This window comes from Parastagonospora nodorum, assembly GCF_000146915.1.
Source record: "Parastagonospora nodorum SN15 chromosome Unknown scaffold_11, whole genome shotgun sequence".
In the NCBI taxonomy this organism is placed as follows: domain Eukaryota; kingdom Fungi; phylum Ascomycota; class Dothideomycetes; order Pleosporales; family Phaeosphaeriaceae; genus Parastagonospora; species Parastagonospora nodorum.
Window position 1 is genome coordinate 1,168,137 of NW_001884559.1, and position 23,064 is coordinate 1,191,200.

Sequence of the window (23,064 nt, forward strand, 5' to 3'; positions counted from 1 at the left end):
GAGGGAGTTGTGGTTTATTTGGGTTTTATTGGGATGGGGGAATTAGGTAGGTGGTTCAGGGTATGTTGTTCAGTAGGCACACTTTTCGCCTTGACTTAATTACTAACTGAATCTTCTTGCCAACTCTCTCATGTCTCATGATATATTGAACAGTTAGCTTGTGTGAAGGTGGAGATTGTGGAAACTGGATTTGAGGCGTGCACGTTGATATTTCGATAGCACAAATGATGGGTTTAACATTATGAGAATCGCGATTGTATTGCGACTGGAGCTTGTCGGTAGATACAAGGGAATTTCTAGTCGCCTTTTGTATGCTTCAAGAAACCTCCAGAAGAGCGGTATGTCAGAGAGTCAAGACACAGGAAGGGTAGTTCTTTTCATCCTTTCAAGTCCAATCTTGTAGACATGGTATATTTGGCTGAATCTTATATGCTTGGGTATGTAGACAAACGAGAACAGCTACCGCAATGCTAGCTCAAGTAGATGGTGTCTCGCCTTTGTCTGCACCAACACTTCGTCGCTTCAACCAGGCATACAATGCGACAGCCAAGCTAACAAGTACCACCAATGCTGTCGTAATTTCGTTCGTCGTGAGGGCAGTAAGATCGCGAGAAAGTCAAAGTGTTGGCTCAGTCTTGACGTCTCCAAGCGGAGGAATCTGCTGGTTGAGGTAGGCCTCGAGATGATCGATCTCGCTGTCGTCGGCGGAGTGTACGAGACCCCTGCGCATGTTAGTGGTGTTGTATACCAAATCTAGGCACAACATACTTGTAGGTCCTAAAGTCGACCTTGTAGCCGTGCTCTGTGAGCACGTCGGCGCTCTTCTTTCCCCACTTGTGTGCCACCACTTGATCCGCATCGCCGTGGCCCATGAAGATGGGCGTGTTCTGGTTCGGGTTGTCGGTGGGGATCATGTCCTTGATCTTCTTCTGGAGCAGCAAGTAGCAGCTCAGACCGAAGATGCCACCCAGCTGGTTCTTGTATGTGACGCCAGACAGCAGCGACATGGCACCTCCTTGCGAGAAGCCTCCAATGACGATGCGGTTCGCGGGTATGCCCTTTTCGATCTCCTGGTCGATGAGGGAGTGGAAGTAGTCGCGTGACTTGATGATGCCTGCCTCGTCTTCCTCGCGGTCGTCAAGGGTGCTCAGGGACTTGATGTCATACCATCCTGGCATGCGCATGCCCATGTTCTGGACGAGGTGTTAGCGATTGTGTGTCAGGTCAAGTATCGCAAAAGGTTACACACCAGGGTGATTGGAATGCTTGGAGCACTTGGGAAGATGAACTGGACTTCCTCAAACTTGCTGCGTCGTCGCCAGTTCTCCGCGAGGAATATCCTGCGGTCTGTCAGCATCTACGCGTACAAACAAGAGACAAGACGCGTACCAGCCAGCGCCGCTATCACCAAGGCCATGGGCCACGATGACGGTAGCCGTGTGTCGCTTCAGAGCAGGAACAATCAAAGGCTTGGCCATGGTGATGTGAGAGCCGTCCAATAGGTGAAGACGGAAGAGGGTGTAGTCGTGGGATGGTGAGAACGTGGGGCAACCTTGGCGGAGACTTGACGGATATCCGACATGCGGGACCGAGGCCCCAGCGCATCGTCGCGCTAGCCCTGTTCCTGCATAAGCCACAGTCCAAGCGCCAATCACATCGACGACGTCATCCATATGCGTCCCAATCGCCCCTGCTGTCTGCGAGTGCTTCCATTTCGGTTCTCACTCTACCTTTCACTGTGAATGACAACCAATTGCTCCCGAGGATAATCCGTGGCTCTGGCTCCGCACTATAACCTACAGCTCCCGGCTACTATCACGTTCCGACTTTCTCCTATTACAATCCAAGCTGTCTCTCACATTGCGCCTCCTTCGAATTTGCTCAAGCGCATACAAAACTCATCAATTCTGCCCGAGATCATTCAGCATGGTGAGAGCTACCAGGAGCTCGGTAGCAAAGGCACAACCTGCGCCGCCAGCAACTGTCAAGGAAGAGCCGGTTCAATTGTCAAGTCCTCCCTCAACGCCCGTCCCTCGCAATGCGCGAAAGAGGAAGGCAGCCAAGCAAGATGATAACCGTGATGCCGAAGCTCCGGAAAAGGCGTCTGCTACGCCCAAGAGCACCAAGAGGGCCAAGAAGGGTGCTGTGAAGCGGGAAGACATCAACGACTTGCCTCACGGGCTAGGTGCTATCCCTACTATTCCAGATGCTCCATCCAAGGCAGCATCAACAGAAGATGTTCCGCCGGCGAAGAAACGCGCAACGCCCAGGAAGAGCGCCAAAGTCAAGAAAGAGGACGTTGATGACCTTGTCGCAAAAGCCACCACCACCACAGATGCCTCACCCAAGAAGAAGGCCAAAGCCAAGAACAACGACTACGGTCTCACTCCTGGCAAAACGCCGTATCCAAACTACCCGCGTCCCACCGCAGAAGAATGCCAAGAAGTGACACGCCTTCTTGAAAAGGTCCATGGCAAGGTCGAGGCTCCCAAGGTCATTCCCATGCCATCTCTCGAGGTGTCTGGGTGCGGTGAAGTCCCATCTGTTCTGGACGCACTGATCCGCACGCGCTTGTCAGCAGCAACCTCCGGCACCAACTCCTCCCGCGCCTTTGCCGGCCTTGTCGCGCGCTTCGGCGTGCTGAAGTCAGGCATTGGCAAAGGCAGCGTAGACTGGAACGCCGTACGTCTCGCCGACACCAAGGACGTCTTCGAAGCGATCAAGTCCGGCGGCCTTGCCGACGTCAAGAGCAAGGACATCAAGAAGATTCTGCAAATGGTCTGGGAAGAAAATCAAGCGCGTCGCGAAGCTCTAGCATCCGACACCAGAGCCGCAGCCGGGCGAAGAAAACGAATCCCAAAGAAGAGCAGCAACAAGAAAAGGAAAAAGCAGACAATGACGTCGTCACTCTCGACCCACCTACACCTCCTCTCCACCGAAGGACGCCTTCTCTCACCTTACCCGCTACCCGGGCATCGGCCCCAAAACCGCCTCCTGCGTGCTCCTCTTCTGTCTCCAGCGCCCCTACCTTCGCTGTCGACACCCACGTCTTCCGCCTGTGCAAATGGCTCGGCTGGGTGCCATCGCCCGGCGATCCAGCCGGTCTGCCACCTAACGCCAAACCCGGTGCCGTCTTCCCCGGAGCCAATCGCAACTCGACTTATGCGCATTGCGAAGTTCGCGTGCCCGACGATCTCAAGTACCCGCTGCACCAGCTGCTGATTCGCCATGGAAAGAGCTGTCCGCGCTGCAGAGCGATTACGAGTGAGGGCAGTGCGGGCTGGGACGAGGGTTGTCCGATTGAGCATCTTGTTAAGAGGAGTGGGGGGAGGAAGGGGGATGGGGAGGGAACTCCTGTTAAGGCCAAGGCCAAGTCGAATGGAAATGGTAAGGGAAAGAAGAAGGCGGTGGTTAGTGACGACGAGAGTGAGGCGGCGATGAGTGCAACGGAGGAGAGCAGCGAGTTGAGTGATTTGGGCAGTGATGATGAAGTTGGTGCAGAGAGCGACGTCGACGACGAGGATTAGTGCGTGTGGCACCATGATCTACCAATTTCTTCAAGTCGGACATTTTCCTTTCCATCTACGCTATTGCGGCATATACCACAGCATCTGTCACAAATTTGCGGCCCATTTACATTTCCATACCAAGTTGTACATTATCATCCCTTTCTCACCCAATTCTCATTCCCTTAATCTCATCGTCATATCCCCCTCGCCCTCGTGACCTCAATCCACCCTTACACAGCAGCACCCCGCCTGTCACCGTTACATCCGCGCGCCATCCATCCCAACCTCGCACCGCAGCAGGTGCCGGTAACGGTAACGGTAACGGTAACGGTAACGGTAACGGCCCTGGGAGAAAACGCCACCAATGTGTCGGTGTCGCTGTTGAGAGGGGGGGTTAGTAACGCGATGAACCTGCCAAGGAAGGATGATTCTTACTCACGTGCCGATCATGTACGTTGAGTTGAAAAGAAGCGTTGAGATTTGGGTAGCAGAGTGGGTCTGACCGGGCTTTTGGGGGACGGTGGTTGGTCACAGCATGAGTGGTATCGGCGCGGATGTAGCTGTTCGAGAAGGTGTTGCGGGATCGGGTCCATGCATGCCCACTCTGCCGAATCGAACGACATATCGCATACCTGCACGCATCCATACATGCACATCGATCCACCCATCGCTTGTCGTCATGATGGTAAGCATACCACCTGCGTCGAATCACCGCGCGTAGCTACCACCCCGACCCTCCCATCCCTCACCGGACCATCGCACCATGCACGCGCAATTCTCTAGGCTGCGGGAGGTGCGGCAAGACTCGAGGCTTACTGCATTGTGCGTGGTCACGAGACGATATTCCATGCAGATACCCGTGTTGCAAGCGGGATATCCGAGTGCTTGGTATCTGCAGCAGATGTTGGAAGGAGACCGTATTGCGAAGTTTCATGCTTGCTAGTTGGTGCCTGGTGTTGTGGAAGTGAGCAGGATCTAAACGGGATGTTAGTTTGGGGTGTATTTGCGAAGTTGTCCGTTCGCTAGTGAGTGATCGACCGGCGTCATGGGAATTCGGCTTGCGGTAGCGGGATTGTAACCGTGGCTGAATTCGTGGTCGTTGACTTCAACTCCATCTAGAAGCTACTATAGGTCTTCTATCTTATGAAGCGTAGTTAGGTGCATGCAATCACGTTGGCCTGCGACTTGTTCGTCGTCCAAGTGGCTGCCTGTCTGCAACCAGTGGCTTGCATTCTGACACCCGTCCAAAGCCAGCCACAGTAACAAGTCCTACTGTCGTGTGTCTACGCCACTCAGACGCCGTGTATGTCGTGCGGGCACGTTGTTGAATCGACGCCCAAGTAACGCAAGACGGATGGTATTCCGGAACGACACATATTGGACGAGGGAAAAATCTTGTAAAAGGGAATGCGACCGAGCACAAGAACCAATTTTGGTAACGGACCGGGTAGATTGTCTATTCGGCTTGCCGAGCGTAACTACTTCAACCATTCCAAAGAAAGAAAATGAGCCATTAAGAGCGGTTCATACCCGCATGCATGCATGATTGCGTTATAGACACAATAACCTTGTGTACATTTCAGATATCCCTAGGGCCGGGGAACATAACCCAGCTCCCCAGATCAATGTCTGACCAGATAATCCATGTTTTGCGCCAAGAATAGACAAGAAGGATGTGTGTGGATCGAAAGAAGGAAAGCGTACAGTGATGTGATTGTGGCGTTAAGATGGCTGTGTAGCGGTCTGGGTCGTCATGGTTGTGTAAATGCTGGTGTGAGCTGGAAAGAAACACCGCCAAAGAGAAAAATCGTGAAATCGCGCATGGCACGGCGCGAGGCGTGACACGGCCGTGAAGAGAAGAGACATGTAGGACAGGTGAGAACAGGCATTATCCGAGAAGAACTGCTGAGGTTAGCGGAAGTTTCGATTTGCGGACACGGGTCGATCATACTTTCCCAATTCCAGTCCTTCATCACGCCCAGCCAATGCAAGCGGCCTTTGACCGTCAAATCGTGCTCGAGGTATTCAGCGTTGCTGCTCGACATTTGCCTCCTCTTGGATGGCTCTGCGATGAGCGGGCTAGATACGGGACCAGTGTACGACGACATCGAGTCGATTGCTCTGCGTTTCGAGCTGCCGTCGGTCCAGCAATAGTCGCCGTCGGTTTGGAAGTCCTCGAAAAAGTTGTCAAAGTCGCGTTTGAGCGGCGTGTTTGGCGAGAAGCTATCACTCCGCATTTCGTCTAGCATCTGGCGGTCTGCAGCGTAAGCATCGCGGCGGATCCAGACTTCCTTTGTGACGTCGAGTGTCTTTTCTAGTATGCCGAGCTTCATGCGTGACGACATGATGCCCCAACGTTCTTTGACCCATTCGCGAGTTTCTTGATCCATGGCTTCACAACCAGCTGCCATGAGTGGGAATATTTGTACAATGATAGAGCGAGAACGTGGCTCTACAGTAGCCAGCTCGCAAAGCACCCTTTTGGCAAGGACTTGTGAAGAAAGCGATGGGATTTCAGGTACGGCTTGATGGAGGTATAACAGTGTGGCATATTGGTAGGCGACGGCTGTCTTGATCGAATCGTGTGGGCTGGTCGTCTCGTCCTCGGGATCTTCAATAAAGGATGGTGGCGTCCATTCCTCGAGTTGTGATTTGAGATGGAGGGCCTGTGATATGATGGTCGGTCCGTTGCTGTCAGTCCGCCGCACTTTTCTGACAAGATTCGCCACGCGACCAATGATAGGAAATAGCGTATGTGCACAGCCCATTAGGGGGTCTAACTTTGTGTCCACCTCGCCATTTGCGTAGATGCTGTCATGAACAAAATCCACGTCGTTGTTCTCGTCGTCATCAGCAGAAGTCAGGCGAGCGATGACATCCATGTATATCCAGGTGTTGCAGAGAAATTTGAGGCGAACCCATTCTTCGCCTTGTTTCGGTGTTTGCCGATGTTGCACAAGGGCTTGGTTGATCAGAATCTTGGCGCCCTTGATGTGGTTGATACCAGTGCTGATGTGCTGATCCCATGACTCTGAGAAGGCGAGTACAAGTGTGGTCGAGATGGCTGCATCGAAGCGCATGTTTTGCAGACCAGCGGCTAGTGCATGAACTGCATTGCGCATGTGATCGATCCCTTGGATTCGCATAGCGGGCATATCTTTGCTCTGATGGAACGACGTCATGGACGCGATTGCATGATACAATGCAGGACAGTCGCGGGCGAGTGGCCAGACAAGGGTGCGCCAGGGATTCTCGGTTGGACCGTCCTTGACCGACAGTACGCCACACGTGTCTCGATCGTACCGTCGCGTGAGGTGTTCTGGCGAAGCAAGGGAGAACTGAGGTTGCACAAGCATTGGCATGGCAGGCGAATCTGACGAAGAGCTCGACGAGGCAGAGGACGCGGGAGAGGGGTGTCGCATGACCCAGGCTTCCTGATCAGAGTTTGGGTTGCGTGGCACTTCCTCGATATCGTCATGCAGTGAGTCTGCGGGTGGGGTGTGTCCTGTCGGCTGGTAGACGGCTTCGTGCTGGGAGACGAAGGTGCTGTACTCTTCAGGCGGCGCACTGAGATCAGTGCCGGGCAGCAGGAGATCTACAAGGCGCGGTGATTGCCCCGAAGACACGCTGGAAGGCCCGGTAGCCTTTCTCTTCCTCGACCCGATGCTCTCTGAGCCATGTGTGCTGTGGGAGCCCGCGAGGGAGCCAGAGCCCGGTGCAAATGAGTTGGCGGGCGATGTTGCCTGAGGCGTAATCAGGTACGGGGACGACAGTGGCGCCGAGTAGCTGTCTGCCAGCGGGTATGAACACTGCTGGAATGAGCTCTGCAGCGGGGCGTTGTGCAGCGAGGCGTAGTGGGCTGGCGGTGGGGCATAGTAGACGTGGTGATTCTGTGGTGGGCCGGCGAACGCATAGTGTGCCTCGTAGAAGCCTGCTGTGCTCTGGCTGGTCGAGGGTGCAGCATTCAGTGATGCAGTGTCAGAATCTGAAAGGGGGTCAGTACATGGCGTGCTGGTAGTTAGGAACAATGACTGACCTCTTCGTGCCTTTGTAGGCAGCTTGCTCGAAGTACTTGGCTCCTCAAAGGGCCGCCATTTGAAGTCCTTCTTGTAGCCTCCACAGGTGACTGCCCGCCGTGCACACTGTTGGCAAGTCGGCTTCGTCTCATCGCACTTGAGACGCTTATTCTTGCATGTGATGCATCCTATAAGCGAGTATCAGCAATCAGTGGTTTATATACTGTAACCCAGAGCCTGCTTCCACCCGAGGCAGGTCACTGGACGTGGAATTGACTGGCATACCGTTGCGGCTCTTGGACTGCTTCCGCTTGGTCACGCCTGCTGCGACAACCGTCTTGGGGACATTTTTGGCCGCAGACAGCGGAGGGCGAGCGGGCCTCTTGATCGTCGTGGAGATCTTCGGAACGGGCTCCGACGCATTCAAGGCGAAGGAGGGCGATGCGATGGTGACAGTCTCCGCCATATGCCACGATGAAGCTGCACGCTACGTGGGAGCGGCAGCATGGAGTAGTCTCCGTGGCCAGTGAAGAGCTGCACGTTAGTGACAGGCCGACTCGGAGCAAGATCGCAGGTCGGTGACGGAAGCGGAGAGATGGTCGCTATCTAAAGTGGAGTCGAAGCTGGGGTTTGGAGGCTTGACTTAGCGCAGGTAATCAGCCGACGCTCGGGCATCTTTCCTCGGCGCCATGGATTCATGGATGACGGCGTGTGCTGCATTGCCCTGCTGCACCATCACGAATCACCACCCGCCCGCCGCCGTGGGTCGCCATCGGTACCTGCCCAATATCGAGTGCGCCCTTGGAAGAGGCTCTGTACGCTCGCTCGTGCATTGCGACCTGCCTCGAGTCCAGGGGTCCGTGGACTGTGGCACACTGTGCGCTGGAAGAAGCCGTCGCCGTTCTGTAGTTCAGGGCGCATGCATGTCACAGCCGTCTTGCCCCCTTGCTAGCCTGTCACCCTTCAATGGTCAAACGATCAGCCTTGCGGGAGCCATATTGGCTTCCGCGCCCCATCCCCCGGCCGTCAAGCATCAACGATCAGTGTAAGCATTATTACACGCGCATCGAGATCCTGCCGCGTGTGCTTGTCATTGTCTCTCGTTACGACGAATTGAGCAATTCATTCGCAATCTCCACCGCGCAAGGCTGCGTCGCTGATAGACACTGTCTGGCTGCATCCATGGGCATATTGGGCATCTCGACTCGAATCTGGGCAATCAGTGTCTCATCGCGTCCTCTTGTCGGACGTTCCTAGGCCAGACTGCGGCTTGTGAACCTTTGTCTAACTGGATCGCCCAGCCACAGCGGGGCGGCATGACAGATGCTTAAGACACACTCGAATCGAGAGCCTAGTCTGTCTCGACGCCGTGAATTAGTCTAGATGCTGCTCAAAACGCTAATAATGTACAACAGGCTAGCTGCCGCGGCTGTTGGTTGAAATAGTGTACAGATGCGTAAAGGCGGTAGGTGCTATAATGTCGTAAAGGATGTCAAGAAAGCAAAATGCCCAGATATGTCGGGCCTGCACCAAGCCGTGCAATACATAAATATCCGTAATGTACAACAAAATAGTATCGTACAGCAGAATCGCCTTCTCGTACAATGTACAGTCAGTAATAACTCAATCCAGAAGCCCTCGGCTTCTTCTTTTCCTTTTTGCGCTTTCTCATCGTGCTCGTCGTCGGCGTTGGACTAGTCGTCTTGCTTGTGCGGCCAGTGACTCTTTCCCTCTCCCGCTCTCTTTTATCATCATGGACAGCTCCAGACTTGTCCGTAGACTCGTGGAGGGAATCTCCATGTGCGTCATCGGTGGATGCCAGCTGGAGCCATCCGCCACTCTCGTCCCAAGCGACACCGGCAGCGTTGGCTGCACGGACCCCATCAATGTATGCCTCCATTCTTGTGCGTTCGTCGTCGTCTTCAAAGCCACATCCGCAACCACATCCGACCACGCATTCGCCATCGTCCATGCCAAGCTCGTCATCCATGCAGTCAAAGTGTGCTACGTGCAGACAGGCGGGGCAAAGGTAGACGCGGCCACAGACACGGATCCAGCAGATGCTGCAGCTGTAGATGGGCTCGGGCTCGGTTGGCTTTGCGGCAGATGTGGTGGCTACGGCTGAGGGTGAACGGCCGACACCCCAAGACGATCCCGAAACATTCGATGTTCGTCGAGAGAGGTCCGGTCTAGCTTGCCGACTGCCGCGTGGATGCAGCAGCCTGTCTTGTCCCGGAGAAGCACCGAGACCTCCGAGACTCTCGTCTAGCTCTTTGCTAGGAGTCGGAGTTGGGATGGAAAGCTGCAAATACTGCTCGCTGGTTATGAAGACATCTGGGGGCGGTGCAAGGGTTTCAGCTGCGGTGAAGGACACCGTTCCTGGCTGAAACTCTGTTGCTTCTGGGTTGAATGAAAAGTTCCTCAGAGACGCAGCAGGGGTCCGTTTGGCTTGCGCCCCATTTATAGACGGAGGGGCTAGCGCTGTTGAGGCTCTCGAGAGGCGAGCAGATGCCGGGGTGTTGGCCTCTACATTGCTTGCCCTTTTGATTGAAAGGTACGATGTTTCGGTCTTTGCGACGTTCCTGGGTGCTTCCGGCGGAAAATACGAGACAAGGCCGTTGAACTTCAGCACCTCTGCTCGCGCACTGACGAGACCCCAGCAACCCAATAATTCCGCATACTGCTCTCTCCAGGCGCGATGCAGCCAATCTTTGCTCATGTCTAGCAGAGGTCTACTGACGCATGCTTCGTCGTCGAATTGGTCTTGATTCTTGAGCTTGACCCTAATACCTCCCGAATTGTTGTCGTTGCCGCCTTCGCCTGGCCTTATTGGACGAGTGTATTCAGATGCGCCTTCATTTCCAAATCTACCCTCCTCGTCGACCCCCTCGTATTCGGAATCTGAATCATACATGTCGTCCATATTGATCAAGTCTGATTGGCCAAAGCTCGTTCTCTTGCTGTGATTGCCACGGGAAGGAGCTAGGCTTCGGCGATCAAAATTATCGCTACCGTAAAAGGTCGTCGTGCCCCAGGTGACTCCGCTCGTCGGCGCAGATGTCGAAAGGTCCTCGGTTCGTGATTTGACTGGTGGCGAAGAAGACATTGCGCTTGCGAATGGTCGTGAAAGAGCGGCTACGGCACTGGCAAAGTTGGCTGTAGAACTCTTTTTCAGAGTGCCATGTGTCTGTTCTGGGGAGGTTGAGTAGGGTGTATGAGTCGTTGTATGAGCACTTCTAATGGTAGATGCCCTGGAGATTAGAGGAGGGGTATGTCCAGTCGAATACGGCGTGACGGGCTCACTAGGAATGGTATCGCTTCCCCATGGACCGTTGGAGCTGCCATGGCTGCCATAGACACCAACGTTCTTGGGAGATTTTGACCATCCCAGGTCAGTTACTGGTGTTGCGTGCCGCGAGTGAGCAGGCATTGATGGGACAGAAATCGTTGGCTTGAAAAGACTCCAAGCAGCATCAGAAGAGGCGAAGTAATCCAGTGAAAAAGCAGGCGCCTCCATGGACATGGGCAAATGAGAATGTCTCATTTTGGCCATGGCCGAGGTTGCTCCCTCGCGCGCTGCTGGTTCTGCAAATATGCAGGACAGCATGGCAAGCATCTGAGTGTCAGCAAGGCGTTCAAAATGTGCGAATAAAGCCGGTATCAGCCAGGTCACGACAGCATGGTTCCCCCATTTGATCCTTCCGGTCAATTTGGGATTGGTCACGGTGTCTGCCTCATCGAATTGAAGGTCCAGGCCACTATCCTTGCGCTTGATCCTCACGAGAGCTCTCCGGGCAAGAACAAGGACTTGCTCCCGCCTGTATTGTTGGGGTAGAATTTCCAGTGGTACTTTATTACTCAAAATCAGTTTGCAAAGCATCCAGATATCCGCCAGATCGCAATAGCCGTGTCGCCTCGCAACTCCAGAATTATGCTCGCAAATTTCAGGCCCTGAACCAAAGATCCGGTACTCTTCCGCAAGGCTCCTTTTACTCGGAACCAAATCATCAATCGCCAAAGATACTATGGACACGATTGACCTGGGTTTTTGCACTTGTTTCGCTGCGCCAGACGACGAAGGTAAAGAATGACGAGACTGGAAACGTGATGCTGCTTTTTGCCACGCCAAAGGGGGCTGGAAGTTGCCAATGTGCGCGTTGACCTCGTGATCGGAATCCGAGTTGGACGAAGGAGAGCTCGATAATTCCCAAGAGCCTGCAGAAGATGCTGGGGAGGAGCCTGCGTTAGAGTCGTGTGCCGGACGTGCATTGAAACGGCCGAAGGAGTCGAATATGTCGTCCTTGCTTGGGCCATGTCGAAGGGTCCTACCAATCCGGAACAGGGCACCCAAGGCAGGTGCAGTAGAGGTCGTGGGCAGCCTGGCAACTACGAGGGAACCAAAACTTGAGAAACGTGCAGTACACTGATTGGGGAGTGGAATATTAGCATTTGTGTGAGAGGATTGCATAACGTCAGTAGTGAACTCGCCCTCGTGTGGTATGTCGTCCTCGTCGCTTGAAGTCTCCTCTCCGGGAAGGGAATCATATTCCGGCAAAGGTACATCGTCCTCTAGGTGTAGGCTGTCCCTCAGCTCGCGTTCTCCCAGGGCATAGGACAGAATGGCTCCGAGTGCTTCGCGTTTCTGGGCGGCGCAAGTCTGCGCAATGCGCTCCATGTCCTCTGTCAGGTCGAACTGCTCATCCAAGGTAATGGATGCAGTCGTCTTCTCAAACTCGATTTGCAGGGGTTTGCCTGGCTTTGCGACGTCTTCGCCCCTGTCATTTTTCTCAATGATTCTGGGGTAGTCGTCGGGGAACCTAATGGTGAAGCGCAAGAAGACAAGCTTGTTGTCATCAACGAAGTTGTCTGCCTCGCCCCACGGACCGTTGAACGAGACCGTGATGCTGCGGTTCTGTTTGTTGATGTCCTCGAAGTTGAGGTTCTTGTACCTTTTGCCAACGTCAGAAATTTCGACATGGAAATCATATGGCTTGCGGGGTAGAGAGTTGTCAGGGCTGGAACGCTGGCGAACATCCTCAATGTCAGGCCCGGCGCCGACTTGAACACCCTCGATCCATTTGATGTGAGCGACGACACGCGGATCGGTGCGGCGGATGGGTGTTGCAGTCATTGTCTCTCGAGGTAACATGTTGCCGCCGTGGCCTGGCTTGCCATTCCTGGTTTTGCCGTTGAACATGTAACTCTGTTCACTGATGGTGGTGTTTTGCAAGAGCGTTGCCAAGTTTCCCTTTTGCGGTGCACGAGGAGGACCGAAGTCGTTTTGCGCCATTGCGGTGGTGGTCTGTATTGGTCCGTCGCGGTAACTGACGTATGTAGCGCCGCCTCTAGTCGTGCTCGGCTTCTCAATCAAAGCCTCGCCTTTGCGATAGCCGACTGTCGATTCGAGTAGTTCTGGAGTGATGTGATGGAGACGGAGATGGTTGTCTGTGCCCCACGATACAAGCTGAAAGTCGCGATTGTCGACTCCGTGGTTGGTGGAGCCTCGGGAGCGCCACAAAAACTCTCTCACCTGCGACTCTGGCTCGTGACCCCGAAACTGGTGTACCGGATCCTCGTTGAATGTCTCCTTGGCGCTATCGTTGATGTGCTTGTAGAGGAAAAGACTTGAGCTGCCGCGTTGGGGCATGGCCAGAATGCCGTGGGGAAACGGGGTGTGTCGAGCTCTCCAGACTGGATAATCAGTGACTATGGTGCGACGGGGGGTAGTGATGTTAGTGTTCACGCCAACATTATTCCATAGCTTGATGGTCTGGTCGAGTGAGCAGGTCAAGATCTTCCTAGGGTCATTGCGATTCCAATCAATGCCATAGATCTTGGTGGAATGCGCTGCAATGGTAGACATGGGCTTGGTTCCGTGGCGCACATCCCATATATGAAGATACTTGTCATGAGAACTCGCAATTATCCTCTCATCTTGGCGATTCCACTTGACCTGATGTGCGCCTGCTTCCCAGTCGGCGAGCTTCAGGGGAACTTGCTGGCTTCGCAGGTCGTGCACAAACACGTAACTGTCCATGCCACAAGTTGCGAGGAGGTCAGGATGGTGGGCGGAGAAGTTGATGTCGGTGATGGCACGGTCATGTGCTCGCAGCGTGAACTCAATGGGTGCCTTTTTGTTGTTGAAGGGCATGGACAGATTGTACACCAAGGCCTGCTGGTTGCGCGTCGAGGCGATCCATTCTGCCCTCGCAGCGAACGGAGACCATTGCACATCAGCTACCTTCCACGAAAAGTGGTTTGGGATGTAGAGCGGCAGCGAGTAGGGGTTGTCGAGGTCTATGATGCGCAGGCCGCTCTGGCTTGCGAGCACGACGTCTCTGCCCGAAGGCGAGATGGAGGCAGAGCCGATTTCATCATCGACGGCAATGCTCACCGTGTTGCAAAAGGTGTCCGAGTCGAAGGCCGACAGCGACGCGGCCGCAGCGGCCATCTCGTCGGCGTTGGGGTGATGATGGTGTTGTCGCGTCGCGAGGAGGGAGCTAAGGCCAGACCGCGCCATGCTACCATTCGGTCGCACCTGCCCTGTCAAACCCACCATCTTGGCACCGAACGCAACTACCACTTAGCCGAACCTTGGACATGCCCTTGAAGTGGTGGGCTTATATCCGTCACCCGCGCCTTGCCTACTACGTCTTGTCCCGCGAAGCCAACAACCAGATTCCTCAAGATCCCCGCAAAGAGGCGCGCATCTCCAGGCACAGCATCTACCAGAGACACCCCGGCGTTCTCCACGACCTCTCCCACTATTCGCTTGTAGCATCGCGCGAACATGTCGGGTCTGCCTAAGCGCATCATCAAGGAGAGCGAGCGGCTCGTCAAGGAGCCTGTGCAGGGCATCTCCGCGACCCCTCATGACGACAACCTGCGGTACTTTGATGTGACCATCGACGGCCCGTCGCAGTCCCCCTATGAAGGTATGTTTGTGCTGCGCATGTGCGCATGCGACACGGGCGCTCGCAGCAACGCTGACATGATCCAGGCGGCGTCTTCAAGCTCGAGCTGTTCTTGCCCGACGACTACCCAATGACCCCGCCAAAGGTCCGCTTCTTGACCAAGATATACCACCCCAACATCGACAGACTGGGCCGCATCTGTCTCGATGTCCTCAAGAGTGAGTCTGGCCTCGGCGTGACATGCACGTGTCGTGGCTAACAGCTTTAGGCAACTGGTCGCCTGCGCTCCAGATCCGCACCGTTCTCCTCTCTATTCAGGCTCTCCTCGGCGTCCCAAACCCCGATGACCCACTCGCCAACGATGTCGCGCAGGCTTGGAAAGAAAATCAGGCACAGGCCATCGCGACTGCCCAGGAGTGGACTCAGCAGTATGCCAAGGCTTGAGACTACGGCCATGACCGTACGGTTGCACAGGACTAGCTGGGGTTGACTCTTTTCTTCTGCGGCGTCTCTGGACATCATCGTTGGGCATAGCTTCGGCGGATGGACTTTAGCAGGACCCCTATTTGCCCTTATGGACTTGGACTTTTGCTGCTCTGGAGGCCGGGCGTGGAGCGGACGAGCTGGATAGCGTGGAGACATACTCCCAGGTAGATCTGGGACACGATATGATTTCATGATTCCCCACAGAACAGTTCTGGCCTGCTTGACGAATGAAGACGAAATAACGATATCAAAACCAGCTCCCGGTGACCTTGTTGATGCCCTTGCTGACTACCTCTCTGGCCTTGTGAGACTAATGACCAAATCCCTCTGGATAAGATGGCGCGTTGACCGGCCAGGCCTCGTGTCTGGGTTGCTGCAAGAGTTGCTCCGATATGCCATTGCTGTTCAAGCACATGCCTTGTTGAACTTACAAGCACGGCTATTGACCAACGAGAGGGCCGCATCATACGTGATGGATCTGCAGGGAGCTTCACTCGACCCCTCCGTGGTGTGCCGCTTTTCCTGTAGCCTCACAATCGGAACAACACCAACCCAGCATAAGTCTCCCGTGCAAAGATGGGGAATGCCATGCTAACAGTGCAGCAGCATATTTGTGACACTGTGAGCTTGTCTCCTGGCTTGGCTGCAGCTGATCATAGCAAAGTGGTCGCTAATCGAGCTCCAGGACGCCGCATATCGCCATTGCCATGCCCCCCATGGCAAGAGCGGTGACAAGGCGACAATATGCGAATACTATGGCAGCCGGCTATGAAGCTCTGCATATCGAAGATCATACGGCGCAAAAGGAGGTCCGGAAATGGGCGCATCATTGCTCCTTCCCTGGCATAGGCCGACCCCGCGGAGCTAACCAGCAGACAATCATCTGCAGCAGCCGCTTGCCCGACACTCACACGGACACAACGACGCCCTGCCCGTAGCATACGAGGACCTTGCGTAACAGCAGAGGTTCAGCAGCGTGCACACCGACTGACCGCTCGAAACAGCCGCACTTGGGGGAGATCTCACTGCCGAAGCGCTGCAGCATCGCCAGCTTACACACTGCGGCGAACATACCATATGCGTATTCACAGCTTGCTCGGCGACAATACAGCTCCGGATTACAGCAGAGGCGCAGCATCACCACTCTCGACAATGCAACACCGCGAAAGGCGGCCACGGCTGCGTGTCGTGCCATCACCATCCGGGTCATCCATGTAACCACACACTCCTAGCTTCGACGGCGAAGCTTCGAGCTCGTGAGATACGCGCTTTCTGACGAGCGCCATCCACAAGCTTGAAAAGCGGTCATGCTCGGACTCCCACTACGCACGTCTGGCAGACCCGAGACTCATACTCGGTGGTCCGTACCTACCATTGATGGACTGGAGGCGCCTTTGGTATCCAAGTACACGCCTGTGGCTCTGCTAATGTCTGAGGCCAATGCGAGGCGAAGCTGTGTCTCTGCCATGAGCACCGGCGGCGGCGAGTGGCCGCATGAATTGCCTACAGCTCCAAGGCTACGCATAGTTTCGTGGCAGATTCGACAGCCATACGCATGCATACGCTTCTATTCGCGTTTTCATATCGAATCCCCGCCTCGACGACTGCACGTGTGCGACTCCGGAGTTGCCACACATAGGCTCGACAAGATGCCTTTGGCAAGTCGTGGAGGCAGCGGACTTCACAGCGCCAATCACTTGACTTCAGGCACTGTATGCCCGTAGCACAGCAAAAGTCGTGGCTGGTACGTATGCCTTGTAAGAAGCGCTGGCATACTGAAAAGCAGGCTCTCGACGTGCAACATGCCATCAAGCCAGCCACATGACCCGCTCTCGCGGAGCATGAAGACTATACGAAGGTCTATCGAACATCCGTGGCCTATCATAGCTGGATGTTTTCGGTGCTTTCTTAAAAATCTCATCTGCCGTAGGCTATCACAAGCCGCATCGACTTGACTTGTATAGCCTTTGAACACCGGATGGTAGTTGTGTGTCGATGTGGGTGGGATGAGCCCATGTTATACGATGGCGATAAGGACTCAAGTCTTCCGTTGATGTTTCCAGTCTGGAAGGACCATGAGAAAGAGCCGGAATGTTTTGGTGCAAGTAGTCGCCATCTCCAATGGACCCTGGACACCGTCTAATTCTCGACATGGCGATGATAAAATGCACAACGCCTCTCTAAAGGTCTATCAGATGACCAGTATTTTATCCACACCTGCGGCATGGCTACGACAGTGTATGGTCATGTCTCCGATGTCCTCCGAGGCGCACGATTCCGGAGTGCCATGTCTTGCGACTAGCTAGCCTCCGGGACGCGGTTTTTATGAGAACTGCAGGTTGTGGTATGCTGCGCGCCGGTCGATGTGCGTTGTCATGGTCGTCTCGCAAGTCCGATGGTGTTCCTCGAGTAGTCTGGGCTAAGGAACGTGTCTTTGTGTGCTGAGAAAGTGCTCAATTGATTCGTCCGCCGCACTGTCTGTGCCTATGGTAGATGGCATCTTGCTGGCTGGCTCGAAGTCATGTTAAGTACGGCTCCAGCACCGCTAGTGCACCCAAAGAGTCTAGACTCAGTTGTCGGCCTTTGCTCAGTGTGAGCTCAGTTGCTCCAGTCGCCGGGGCATGTATGTCCGTAGAGAAAGATTTAATGGTAGCCATCCGCTGTCGTCATCCACACGTTCGGAGATTGCTAGATGGCGACCGTAGCCGCAAGAAAGAGTCGTACTTTCCTAGTTGCTCGTGGTAGGCGACAGTTGGCGGAGAGACGGGGTCATTGAGGGTCACGTTTCTCTCTCCTTGCGCCAGCGCTGGAGTTCTGAGATGTCCGCTGCCATGGCGCGGTGCGGAGGCTACAACCCAAAGACCAAAGAAGCTTCTTTCCTGTCGTTGAAATGTCAGTCATGGGGTCCGGGTGGCGGCGCCCAGGTGGTGCTTGGTGTTGTTACTATTGCGATATCCGCTTGTCGCGCAGGATGCCCTCACATCCTACCGACTTGGAGCGCTCCATGGCAGCTAGGATATCTTCTATTGTTAGTCTTGTGTACCCCGCTCATGTTGTCATTGCCGGGCCGTTGACGCCGCGTGGCGGGCAATGGGGCTGTCTTTGGCGCGCGGCGGGTTTTGGATGAGACGGCTAGTGGGTGGCGTTGATTCGCAAGCCTCAGTAAGAGGTACTGAACACCAGTCGTGCTGCAAGAGTGGAATGCCCAACTGTTCTGAGGCGAGGGGGTCGATAGTTGGGTATGGTGAATGTTGTGGCAGACTGAGCTCGAGGGGTGATATGGCCCAGCAACAACGAGTCTAGGTGAACGGTTGCCCGCAATTGAAAAATTTTACCCAATACCACGACCTGGAAATCCTCAGATGATCCGTAGCAACCTTGCGAGTGTCCCAGAACGACACAGAGAGCACAAGACATCAGCCATACTGATAATCTCCTTCACGCTATCGAGCGCCCCCGCGTCTTAGGACTGCGTCTCCTAGGGCCCCTCACTCGGATCTCTCAGTAATTCATCAGGGCCACCCAAAACATATCTTCCGCCTACATCACCCGAGTCCACTGCATCGACTTCGAAGCTTCTACAACCCTTTTCAAGCTTGTACTAGACCGAATTGGGCTTTGCCCACGAGTGCTGTCACCAACCGCCTACCTGGAAAGTGTTGGCTACCAGACGGCCTCAGCAGTCACCTGAGCAGTCGCCCGAGGAACATGAGCTTGAGCCAGAGACAATTGCTCGGTATGAGAAAGAAGCAGCATCAGGTGATTGGGAGACGTGTGACATGGCATTAGATTGGATGGGAGCACAAACACAAGTGCTACTAAAGCCGCGAGGCTGCGCCATTTTTCCTCTTCTCAAAGCCCTCCATCTCGATGTCGACTTCGAACGTCTGCGCCTTGTGGATGCCTTTTGAGTTTAGCAGCGCCACACTACGATCCGAACTACCGTCCTGCAACTCCTCCCAGTTGTCTTCCTTTGCCCTCCCAATATTGCGAACCCGCTGCTGGCTTATAGTCTGAAGTCCACTTCTTGTCTTTTGGCTGTGGCCTTTGGAGTCGCTGCTGCTACCGTCGCGTTTGAGGAAATGCCGAAGCGAGGGAAGCGAAGAGCATATACACCCAATGCCAGTCTCGATGTTCGAACAAAGCATAGTGTGCGCGACCCAGACTATTTCATGTTAGCATCGATACTCAGGCTTCCTGAAAATGGCAAACACTTACATGGCAGGTCCTTCATCCCACCAAACTTGTTCACGTACGGAATCCGCACCATGGTTATGATCGAGGCAACAGAAGCAAAGGAGAGCAATCCAAAAGCTTGAAGCTTGGCCTGTCTCTTCATCTGCGTATTCCAAAGGATAATCGCCGGCACGACGACCAAAGCCATGTCGGTCAGGATTGTGCTCACGGTAGCGGTGTGACCGATGATTATAAAAGTCTTTACTGGTGCACATTTTCCCTTGCCACCCAGAATCAACGATATATCCCAGATGGCGTTCACAGGCTGGCAGTACAGCAGTGTTCCGATAAAGGTGATGAAGAAGGAGGCCCATGTGACAGCCAAAAGGACATATACACTGATGCGTAGGTTGACCTTGTTGGACGCGATGCGCAGAATCGTTATGCAGATTGACGACTTTACGGTTGCAAGGGCTAGGACATAGGTCAGGATCCAGATGATGTAAAACTTCATCGCGTGCATTTGCTGCCACTCGTTGAGCTCAGCGTTCACACGCCCTAGGCCAATGTAGACGTCGTAGACTGCAAGAGCAGTAGCAACAGTGTATGCAACCTATTTCAGAGTCAGTTTTCGCCTCGATGGTCAACACATGCTAGACGTTGCTTACACATCCTGCAACCATGAATCCATCATCGACTCCAAACGACCCTTTGACAATGCGGATATAGGTCCTCAGCGAGACGGTGATGATTGAGAGGCCAAGAAAGACTGTTGAAATGACGAGAATGGCGAGGGGTAGACCATTGGGAGTAATGGTTCTGGAGGTCGGATCCGCGGTGGACACTGGCATCGACATGTTGTTTCTCTTTCCCAATGCAGCGTTCGTCAAGAGTGGTTGGCACTCCACAAACGGAGTCTCCTCTTTTCTTATAATTTGGAAGGGGCAGTCGACAACAAGGATCCGTGGTTCGGTGTCGATAGGAAAACTCCAGGCCAGAAGCACCGAGTCGTGTGTTGAGATCCGAGAGTGTTGGGGAACTGACGGCGGCGACAACCATTATTCAAGGCCACCATCCTTTACGAAAATCTGGCCCCAGTACATTGTGAAACGAACGGCGACGACATGCTCAATGGCAAAGCAACAGCCATGTCCCTTGCCCACTTACCCCACTATCTCCTGAGGATGTCCCTGCTAGGTTGCGTGCTGTTTTGCGAATGGCTCACCTGATTCTGGCCTTGCACCGTTGAGGAAGTCCACAAGCAATCAGGCCCTGATGCAGACTAAAATTGGATTAGCGTTCCCGCAGGAACCCCAGTTAAGACCGGCACTGGCTTCCGGCGCTTGGTGATGTTGGTCAGCAATCCACACGCTCGAAAGCAACTTTCGGGCACTACCGACCGTTGGCCGAGACTCAACGTTCACTGTCCTCCCTGCTCCCTGTTGCCATCTTACACTCCGTAACCGTCTCGGGGCGAGTGCGCCAAACCTTGATCAGCAGAATCTTTAGTCTTGCCACCATCATACCTGCTCGTTTGCATTACTCGGATTTTCTCTCGCTCGGAGCATAGGATGCTAAGCGAACAAAACTACCATGACCATAGCCAAGCCAAACGCCCCCATCGAATCTCCACACCGGCAGGTTCGGCAGCAAATCTGGAATTCTTTCCAAGCGACCCAGAATCCTTCCAAGAATCGTCAGGCAGTCCACAATTTCCCACAATTCTTGACACCGCTTCCTTCCCAGATCGGTGGTCCTGTTCGCCGGCCCCTTTCTCGGACGCTACCGATGGATCGTGTGCTGACTCGCCACGTGCGGGTTTTTTCCCTGTGCTCGTGTTCTGGGACGGCGAGGCCGGAAGTGGGCGGGAAGACGTTGGCTATATGTCGGGCTAGGAGAGTTTTATGACGTCGCCTTTGGCGCACTGGGAATGAGTATGTATTGTAGGATTATTGGCTAATTTGATCATGTACAGTATCGGACCTCTCCTGCTTCACTCGATTATCACACGGACGCCTCGGTTGTACTTGGTCACGGGAATGAACATGTCATGGTCGTACGCGACGTCCTCAGCTGTCGTGTCGTGGAGATGCATGTGTGGTAGCACGCGGAGAACGAGCGCTGTGAGGCAGAGATGCAGTTCACACAGTGCAAGGCTGTGAAGACGATTTGTTAGCAACGGGAGTTTGACGCCACGGGGTGGTTGATACTTACTTCATACCCAAACAGCTCCGGCTGCCTTTGGAGAAGGCAAGCATACCACGCTCTACCTCTTTCCTACGGTTGTTGTTCTCGTCCAACCATCTTTCGGGAGCGAAGGCATACGAGTCTGGGAATGTCCGCTCATTGTGGTGTGTTACGACAGTCGACATGCCAATGGCATAACCCTGCGGAATCACATACTCGATTGACTTCTTGTTCCATTCTCCACGGTATAGCAGGTTCTCCTCTGTCGGAATGCGTGCAGTACGACTCGAAACACCATACGATAGACGTAGACCCTCCTGAATGACTGCACCAAGATATGGCAGCGTCTCGAGAACCGTCCAGTCTGGGAAGGCGCTGTGGATCCTGGACAACCGTCTGCAATTCCTTGGTCAATTTTGCGAGGATTTCCGGTTTAGTCAGAAGATGATAGGTCATGACGCTGAGCGCCCAGCTTGTCGTCTCCGTTCCCGCTCCAACAACCGCTGCAGCTTCGTCCGCCAATCTCTGCGGCTCCTTGTCCAGAAGATCCAGATCCGATCGAAGCAACGATCCGAAAATCGTTGGGCGGTCGTATGTAATGCCTGCATCCAAATCTGCCTTGGCTTGACGCACTCGCGCGGGCATGTCAATCTGCAGTGTCCTGACCAATAAACTGATATCCGTCGGCATATAATCAACTAGATACTTGCCCAAGCCCGCACTCGCCTTGGTCCAGGGGAAGAACCTAAAGATGAAGACGGGCTTTAAGATCGCAGTCGTCGCTTCCCTGAAGTTGGGATACCACCCTTCTTGATCCAGCAGCCCAAACCTCTCTCCAAAACTATATGCGGAAATCGCATCCGACGTGAAGCAGCTGTACGCCATTGTGATGTCGAAGGGCTTACTATCTCCAGACTGCGCAAGCAGCTTGGAACACAGTTTCTGCACGAGCTCTTTGACTTCGGGCTCGAGCTGGGCGATCATGGAGCGGGAAAAGAACTTCGCGAGGGGCACGCGGCGGATGCGGTGCAGATCGTGGGCTGGGGTGCCGAAGCCTGCTTGACCGAGACTATATTTCTGAATGTTAGTTTTGCTCGTTAATTTGTGATGGGGGAGGGGACGTACGCAGACCCATTGATCTGATGAACAGGCTTGTCGCGCTTCCTCCCTCCAACCGCATAAATCTCCTCCGCAAAGGCAACATCGCTACAATGTACTTCGTGCGGATTAATGCGAACAATTGGACCTAAATAAAACATTCAGAAAACGCTCTTGTCCAGATCGCAATGGATACTCACCGTATTCCTCATGCATCTTCCGAATCTCCTTGGAATAACACCCAAAGCGCACCACATCGTGCCAAAACTCCGGGATGTACGTTGCCGCTGCGAGTTTGGGGCCGGGGATCTTGCTCAGCGGGTGGAAAGGCGAGATGTTGTACAGCGCCTGGAGCACCTTGTACACGACCCAGACGCCCACGAGAGCGAGGACGTTGCGCGTGCTGAGCACCGAAGCCACCGGCACTGCCTGAGGCGTCGCCATGCTGTCAAAAAAGTCAAATGGCAGAGAGACAAGAAGAGAAAACAACGTTTCCCCTGCTCACGTTTGCATGTGCGCTATACTGGTCTATACCTACATCCAACTCGCACCATTCAGCGTCCCTCTATTTCTCTCTCGCACATGAAGGGCCCCGCATGCGCGCTTCTGCAAAATAGGGTCCATGCATTTGCTGTCCCGCGCTAGGAAGGGGTTTATTGACGCCGTTGCGGCAGGGAA

At 54.2% G+C, this 23,064-nt stretch overlaps 8 protein-coding genes across 8 annotated transcripts; 2 read left to right on the forward strand and 6 right to left on the reverse strand.

The window, feature by feature from the left end:
- Positions 1–374: 374 nt before the first annotated feature.
- SNOG_07827 (hypothetical protein) lies at positions 375–1,478 on the reverse strand (the record flags this gene model as incomplete). The annotated part of the gene is made up of 4 exons (XM_001798102.1): positions 375–722; positions 769–1,193; positions 1,250–1,340; positions 1,390–1,478. The coding sequence occupies 4 exons, from the start codon at positions 1,476–1,478 to the stop codon at positions 617–619; spliced, it is 711 nt and encodes a 236-aa protein (XP_001798154.1). The 3' UTR covers positions 375–616.
- A 448-nt stretch (positions 1,479–1,926) lies between these two features.
- Positions 1,927–3,527, forward strand: SNOG_07828 (hypothetical protein; the record flags this gene model as incomplete). Its single annotated transcript, XM_001798103.1, has 2 exons — positions 1,927–2,778; positions 2,829–3,527. 2 exons carry the CDS (start codon positions 1,927–1,929, stop codon positions 3,525–3,527), a joined length of 1,551 nt encoding a protein of 516 aa, XP_001798155.1.
- A 1,870-nt stretch (positions 3,528–5,397) lies between these two features.
- On the reverse strand, positions 5,398–7,991 carry SNOG_07829 (hypothetical protein; the record flags this gene model as incomplete). Its single annotated transcript, XM_001798104.1, has 4 exons — positions 5,398–5,411; positions 5,461–7,494; positions 7,546–7,713; positions 7,811–7,991. 4 exons carry the CDS (start codon positions 7,989–7,991, stop codon positions 5,398–5,400), a joined length of 2,397 nt encoding a protein of 798 aa, XP_001798156.1.
- Positions 7,992–9,137: 1,146 nt separating this feature from the next.
- Positions 9,138–14,045, reverse strand: SNOG_07830 (hypothetical protein; the record flags this gene model as incomplete). The annotated part of the gene is made up of 4 exons (XM_001798105.1): positions 9,138–10,485; positions 10,556–10,660; positions 10,813–11,343; positions 11,647–14,045. The coding sequence occupies 4 exons, from the start codon at positions 14,043–14,045 to the stop codon at positions 9,138–9,140; spliced, it is 4,383 nt and encodes a 1,460-aa protein (XP_001798157.1).
- A 270-nt stretch (positions 14,046–14,315) lies between these two features.
- On the forward strand, positions 14,316–15,174 carry SNOG_07831 (hypothetical protein; the record flags this gene model as incomplete). Its single annotated transcript, XM_001798106.1, has 3 exons — positions 14,316–14,460; positions 14,526–14,657; positions 14,708–15,174. The coding sequence occupies 3 exons, from the start codon at positions 14,316–14,318 to the stop codon at positions 14,881–14,883; spliced, it is 453 nt and encodes a 150-aa protein (XP_001798158.1). The 3' UTR covers positions 14,884–15,174.
- Positions 15,175–16,043: 869 nt separating this feature from the next.
- On the reverse strand, positions 16,044–16,450 carry SNOG_07832 (hypothetical protein; the record flags this gene model as incomplete). Its single annotated transcript, XM_001798107.1, has 2 exons — positions 16,044–16,247; positions 16,298–16,450. The coding sequence occupies 2 exons, from the start codon at positions 16,448–16,450 to the stop codon at positions 16,044–16,046; spliced, it is 357 nt and encodes a 118-aa protein (XP_001798159.1).
- A 2,293-nt stretch (positions 16,451–18,743) lies between these two features.
- SNOG_07833 (hypothetical protein) lies at positions 18,744–19,958 on the reverse strand (the record flags this gene model as incomplete). The annotated part of the gene is made up of 3 exons (XM_001798108.1): positions 18,744–19,090; positions 19,144–19,714; positions 19,770–19,958. The coding sequence occupies 3 exons, from the start codon at positions 19,956–19,958 to the stop codon at positions 18,744–18,746; spliced, it is 1,107 nt and encodes a 368-aa protein (XP_001798160.1).
- Positions 19,959–21,311: 1,353 nt separating this feature from the next.
- On the reverse strand, positions 21,312–22,830 carry SNOG_07834 (hypothetical protein; the record flags this gene model as incomplete). Its single annotated transcript, XM_001798109.1, has 4 exons — positions 21,312–21,613; positions 21,645–22,357; positions 22,414–22,494; positions 22,583–22,830. The coding sequence occupies 4 exons, from the start codon at positions 22,828–22,830 to the stop codon at positions 21,312–21,314; spliced, it is 1,344 nt and encodes a 447-aa protein (XP_001798161.1).
- Between the last annotated feature and the right edge of the window lie 234 nt (positions 22,831–23,064).